This window comes from Papaver somniferum, chromosome 5, assembly GCF_003573695.1.
Source record: "Papaver somniferum cultivar HN1 chromosome 5, ASM357369v1, whole genome shotgun sequence".
Lineage (NCBI taxonomy): Eukaryota > Viridiplantae > Streptophyta > Magnoliopsida > Ranunculales > Papaveraceae > Papaver > Papaver somniferum.
The window spans coordinates 87,656,666-87,663,727 of NC_039362.1; the positions used below are offsets into that span (position 1 = coordinate 87,656,666).

The 7,062-nt window shown below is 37.5% G+C and overlaps 1 protein-coding gene across 1 annotated transcript; it reads left to right on the top strand.

Annotated features, from left to right (window-relative positions):
- Nucleotides 1–2,773: 2,773 nt before the first annotated feature.
- LOC113282135 (auxin efflux carrier component 3-like) lies at nt 2,774–6,510 on the top strand. Its single transcript, XM_026531077.1, has 6 exons — nt 2,774–4,361; nt 4,466–4,760; nt 4,835–4,920; nt 5,283–5,440; nt 5,715–5,791; nt 5,891–6,510. The coding sequence occupies exons 1-6, from the start codon at nt 3,023–3,025 to the stop codon at nt 5,955–5,957; spliced, it is 2,022 nt and encodes a 673-aa protein (XP_026386862.1). The 5' UTR covers nt 2,774–3,022; the 3' UTR covers nt 5,958–6,510.
- The last annotated feature ends 552 nt before the right edge of the window (nt 6,511–7,062 follow it).

A 7,062-nucleotide genomic window follows, 5' to 3' on the forward strand; every position in this document is an offset into this window, starting at 1 on the left:
TTTGGTAAGGCTTCTGGACAGTTAATTAACTTTGACAAATCTGTAATTTTTTTCAGTAAAAAAGTCCAACCTAAACACCAGAGAATGATTAGCAATATCCTGAAAATTAAGAAAATTAATCCTCAAGATTCTTATTTAGGAACCCCTGTTTTCATAAGTAAAGCTAAAATCAAACTCTTTGAGAGTTTGATTGAGAAAATGGAACACAAAATCCATGTTTGGATAGGTAAACTCCTACCACAAACTAGTAAGTTAATTCTTAATAAGTCTTTTTTGGCATGTATGGCCAGCTACCAAATGAGCTGCTTCATTTTACCAAAAAAATCACTAACAAAATATATTCTCTTCAGAGGGATTTTTGGTGGGGCAAGGAAACAAGTTACAAGGTATATTATCCCAGATCCTATTCTTGTCTCTGTAAACCAAAAAATAAAGGAGGTCTAGGATTTTGAAATGCTCACACTTTCAACTTAGCTATGATAACTAAGTTAGCTTGGAGAATGTTAACAGAACCCAATGCTCTATGGGCTACCCAATTAAAGCCTAGATATTTCAGAAATATCTCTATTTTCAAAGCCAAAATCCCCTCAACTAGTTCTTGGATTTGGAAATGTATTAGCAAAGGCATTCATCTTATTGAACAATATAACATTTGGGAAATTGGAGATGGCCTTAGTACTAATATCTGGACTGACAGATGGATAACGAATTTGGATTCCAATCTAAGTAGCTTTAGAACAACCTGTAACTCTCAGTTAACACTTGTGAAGGACCTGATTGATCCTCTCACTAAGAAGTGGAACTTAACCTTAATCTTTAACATGTTTCCTGATAATATTGCTAAGAAAATTATAAGTACTATAATAGCCATTGATAAACCTGATACTCTTAGATGGCTTCTCACAAAATCTGAAGTTTTTACAGTGAAATCCATGTACAATAAACTCACTGAAAGAACAGTGAACCACTATAATCTAGGTCAGCCAGACTCCTTCTGGACAAGCTTATGGGATCTTAATGTTTCACAAAGAATTAAAATCTTTATCTGGAAATGTCTATAAGATGCTCTATCTACAAATCTGAAACTTTCTGCCTTTATGGAAGATGTTCAACCTAACTGCTCTTTTGGCTGCAATACGGTAGAATCTGTAGAACATTTGCTCATATCTTGTCCTTATGCCAAATCTATATGGGATGCAGAACCTTTCCGTGTGATTCTTAACATACATAGTTCTACATCCTTTCTAGATATCTGCAAGGTGTGGATAGGGAAAAAAGATCCTAATTTCCCTATAGAAATCATCTTGACAAAAGCTTGGTTTATTTGGAAAGAAAGATGTAATAGAGTCTTTGAACAAAAACAACAGACTAGTGTCCAATTAGGCTTAAAAATACAAAGATTCCTTGATTAATGGTACAAGGATGATATCCCAACAAGTCTATCCACTCTAAACAAAACTAAGAAACAAGGTCCCCCCCCCCCCCCCCCCCCCCCCCGAGGAAAGATCAACTTAAAATTAACATAGATGCAACTTGGATTTCCTTGAATTTGTCTGCGGGTTTTTCTTTAATTGTAAGGAATGATGCAGCGGATTTCAAGATTGGCAGAGCAGGACCTTTCACAGCCTCTACCCCTGAAGAAGCGGAAGCCTTAGGATTACTTCAAGGAGCGCAATGGGCAGCTGAGAAAGGACTGTCAAATTTCTCAGTAGAAGGCGACTGCAAAAATCTCTTTGATTACCCAAATGGAAGAGAATCTCAACTGGAATGGCATAATCAATCTATTTTGGATGAAGCTAACAATAATTTCAATTCCTGTCAAAGTTTTTTGGGTTTTAACTTTGCTCCAAGAACAACAGACAATGTGGCAGATATATTGGCAAAGGAAGCCAAATCTTTTAGCAATGTTCTTAACTGGGGGAATGTTCCCCCTTCTTGTATTCTATCTGCTTTAGAAGTAGATAAATCAAATGTTAGAGTAGTTTCCAAGAACTCAACATTCGATGGCTCTATTCTCGGAAAGGTAAGGGTTACTAACTCCCTAAGTTAGTTCTTTTGGATTGCACTTAACTTACAAAAAAGAAAAAAAAATAGTTAATGGTGAGTTTGGATGTAGAATTATAACGGTGGGATTTATGGGTTCATAGAATTTGGTGAAATTACGTTTCTTTCGATATGTTTGGTTGCCTAAATCTCTGGAATCACGTTTCCCACGGGAATCAGTTTTCCACCAAATCCTCCATATGGAGTCCGACCCCTTCCCTCTAAGATTTGCTGGGGAACTTATCAAAGGATTTATTGACCCATTTTTTTTAACTTTAAATTTAAATCTCATATATATACAATTAATTTTGCGGATATACCAAACAGTACACGGACTTTAAAACAAGATAATTCTATGAATTCTAGGAATTTTAAATGAGTTACCAAACACATAATGGATTTACATAAATCCCAGAATTTGTAATTCTCGAAATTATGAATTTTGCAAACAAACCCCCCGTAAACAACTTCGGAGATCGTAGCAAATTCAAATTTGCCACATATGCTTCGGTAGAAGTTGGTTCACAATTTTGGGGGATAGGCAGTGATTTCGATCTATGCATCCGTTGTCACTGGTCAGTCGTCCATATATTTTAGTGTACCCCAGATAAAACCTTAACCATAGTAGGCGGTTCCATTCTAGGCCCTACTTAAAACTCATCTCTACCCTTCCCTATCTCCTCCATCAGTCCTTTAAATCCTCAGCCTCACACCACTCTCTATTTATATTCAGCTAAAGTTACATCACTCTTTAAAACCCAACTCTCTTTCTCTCACAAAAATCTCTCTTCTCTAGGCTCTAACCATCTAATCATCAGCAGTAGCTCTAGTTTAGAGCAGTACCTGAACCAGAAATCTTCAAAAAAAGACATACAGAAATCTAGTTATCAAACGGTAAATCTCATTCCCATTTTACCCTCCTCGTCATCTTCACTACTGCTCCCACGAATTCTGCCTGCATTTCATACAAAAAAGAAAGATGATTTCATGGAAAGATCTGTACACGGTTTTAACAGCCGTGGTTCCACTATACGTAGCTATGATATTAGCTTATGGTTCAGTGCGATGGTGGAAGATTTTTACACCAGATCAATGTTCAGGGATAAACCGTTTCGTAGCAGTATTTGCAGTTCCTCTTCTTTCATTCCACTTCATTTCGTCAAACAATCCTTACGAAATGAACTTCCGATTTGTTGCTGCTGATACGTTACAGAAGATTATTATGCTTGTGGTTCTTGGAATTTGGACAAAATTCACAAAGAATGGTAGTCTTGAATGGATGATTACAATATTTTCATTGAGTACACTGCCGAATACTCTAGTTATGGGAATTCCTTTGTTAATCGCTATGTATGGTGATTTCTCTGGTAGTCTAATGGTTCAAGTTGTTGTTCTACAGTGTATAATTTGGTATACGCTGCTACTCTTCTTATTCGAATACCGTGGTGCCAAAATGTTGATTATGGAACAATTCCCTGAAACTGCAGCTTCAATTGTTTCATTTAAAATCGACTCCGATGTTGTTTCGCTCGACGGTCGTGGATTTTTAGAAACTGATGCGGAAATTGGCGATGATGGAAAGCTTCATGTTACTGTAAGAAAATCAAATGCTTCAAGAAGATCATTAATGACACCAAGACCTTCAAATTTGACTGGTGCTGAAATCTATAGTTTAAGTTCTTCGAGAAATCAAACACCGCGAGGATCTAATTTTAACAATTCTGATTTCTATTCTATGATGGGTTGTCAAGGATTTCCTGCTAGACAATCAAATTTTAATCAAAATGATTTATTTGCTGCTCAATCTTCATCAAGAGGTCCAACTCCAAGACCATCAAATTTTGAAGAACAGTATGCTAACGGTGTTAGTTCATCAAGGTACGGTGGTCATTATCCAGCACCTGTTCCTGTCGCGCCAGCATCTAATTCTTATCCTACACCTAATCCAGAGATTTCTTGTATCACTACTGCCGCTAAAAATCACGTTTCGAATACGAATAAGAACCAAAATCAAATGCAGCAAATTACTACTGCTACTGCTCCTGCTGCAATCCCAGCAGCAGCAGCCGCAGCAACAGACGCGCAGATATCTCAGACAAGTAATAACGTTGTGAGTAAAACAGGAAATCATCATGATGCAAAAGAACTTCACATGTTTGTATGGAGTTCAAGTGCTTCACCGGTATCTGAAGTCGGTGGGTTACATGTGTTCGGCGGTACTGATTTCGGTGCATCAGATCAGTCTGGACGCTCTGATAATGGCGCCAAAGAAATCCGGATGTTAGTTCCTGATCATCCTCAAAATGGGCCGAAAAAAGGTATTTTAATTTTATTTTATTACCTTAATTTTAACAAAAAGAAGAACAAAATCAATTAAATAATTATTAATTTTATTGACTAATTGCTTTTTTTTTAATTGAAGGGCATACGGGAAATGAGGAATTTGGAGGGGACGAATTCACTTTTGTAGGGGACGAAGAAGACAGGGAAAAAGAAGGATTAGGAGGTCATTTAACAAAATTAGGCTCAAGTTCAACGGCTGAATTACATCCAAAAGCCGGTGGGGGAGGAATGTCAGAATCAGGCGGCGTAAAGCAGATGCCTCCGGCAAGCGTTATGTCTCGTCTCATCTTAATCATGGTCTGGCGTAAACTTATCCGCAATCCAAACACCTATTCTAGCCTTATCGGTCTCATCTGGTCCCTGGTCGCCTACAGGTATATTTTGGCTCGTTCGTTCGTAAATTCTTGCTCGCCTCAATTTTAATCGAATTTTTATGAGAATTTTTCAGGTGGCATGTGGCAATGCCGAAATTAATCGAGAAATCTATATCGATATTATCTGATGCTGGTTTAGGAATGGCTATGTTCAGTTTAGGTGAGTGTAGTTAACACTTAAACAATATTATTCATTCATATTGTTTTCTCCGGCAAGTTTTAGTCATTTTCATTGGACCACCAGACTAATAAAGGAATTTGTTTTTTTCCCATTTTTTCTCGTTCCAAGCAGACATTTTTTTCTTAATAAGTCAAAAATCCCAACTTCTGAAGGCTATTTCTGGTATCTAATTTTTCTTTCTACTGGAAATAAATTTGAACTCGACCACCACCCGACATAATGGACCATTTCGAATAGCTAGATGGTGGTCCAACTGGAAATAAAACAACCCAGTCGGTGATTAAAGCACACCGAACTTTATGTGGGCATCCCTGAATTTTCCTTCTTTTTCTCCTTTGCAGGTCTTTTTATGGCTTTGCAACCAAAGATAATTGCTTGTGGGAACTCAGTAGCGACATTTGCAATGGCTGTTAGATTCTTAACCGGTCCGGCAGTAATGGCTGCAGCTTCCATTGCCGTCGGATTACGCGGTGTTCTTCTTCACGTGGCGATCGTACAGGTAACCGATCTTTTTTCCAATTATTATTTTTATTGACCCACTAGTTATTTTAGGTTAATAAAACCCTACCATGTGAATGGTGGGGACTTAACTGTCAAACAACCCATCTTCATCGTCTAAGACTCTGATCCCAAACCCATTCACGTGGTGGGGTTTGTTTGACGCATGTTGCATGCTGGTCAACTGAATTGGACTTCTGATAGATTTTTTGACAAAAGCATTAAAATTGTCTTCGTTTTAACCAACTTATCTTGTTTTGTTTTCATATGCACAGGCTGCACTTCCTCAAGGAATTGTTCCATTTGTGTTCGCGAAAGAATATAATGTTCATCCACAAATTCTTAGTACTGGGTGAGTGAACATTAATTGGTCTTTGTTGCACTTTTCGAAATTTACTTGAAATTTTAAGTTGAATTTTATAAGTTCTGATTTTGGTTTTTGGAATTGCAGGGTTATTTTTGGTATGCTAATAGCATTGCCCATTACATTGGTGTACTATATAATTCTTGGATTATGAAAACTAGAGAAAGGAACAACACTAAACACAAGTGTGACATATAGTTGCAATGGAGGAGGACTCGATTTTGCGTCCATCGCGGCCGGCTTAGCTTTTCGATTTCATAGAAGAATTCAATGCTTTTTGGAAGCATCGAATTTCGAAGATTTGATGTGATACGCAAAAATGATGAAAAAGAAGCCCATGGATTTTGTTGAAGCGATCAAAGTGGGAATATAGAGAAACTCTCTCTTTCTCCCTTTATCAAGAAGCAAAGTAGAGTAGAAAATGGGAAGAAAAACAAGAGGTCAAGGTGTAAAGTTTTTGAGCAGCTAGAGTTTATCTAGAATCTAGCTACACCACTCACAAATGTGGATTTTCCCATTTCAAATATTCCGGAGGAAGAAAAGACTTATCTTTTTTTCTCATTGAATTTTTTTCTTGTATTTGATTTTTGGGTTTTTTTCTATATGCCTGGCTAAAGGAGGAAATTTTAGCTAAGACATCGTCAACAAAAGATCACCACCAGCTTACTTTGTTATTAATACATAAATTTATTTATCATTAGAGAATATTTCTTTTAATTTTTACATAATTTTGATATCTCCCTTATATATCCTCTGCTTCATTACCAAGGGGTCGAAACTTTACGCATTCCATTACTATGGCTATGATGTTTTAAGCTCCGGTGCGCGTATGATGAACACCAGACGGACTCTTGGCTAATGCGCATCATTTTACTAGAAGTGAGTATGGTGTGGATTCGTATGACATGGATGCAAGTGACGCATAATTATTGCGCGTTACAGAGTTGCAGGCCAAGTCTGTGTACAACCAGAATGGCGCAACACTGCGTAGACTGTCAAGTGCTAAGAATGACATAATCCCGCAGGGCTAATGAAGTGCAAGAATAGCATTACAATTGTAAATACATTTGGCTAAGTAATGAAGCTGGTTGGCCGACACAATGAAGCTTCATTGAGAGAAAGGCAAGACAAGGCCGAAGTTGCAAGGTGCAACATGCAACATGCGATGTTGGCATGTCCGTGGAATTGAGTTGGCCCAAACTCAAGGATTATGAAAGAAGGTAGAATAGGCCAAGAGTTGGTCTATGCATTAGTTCAAG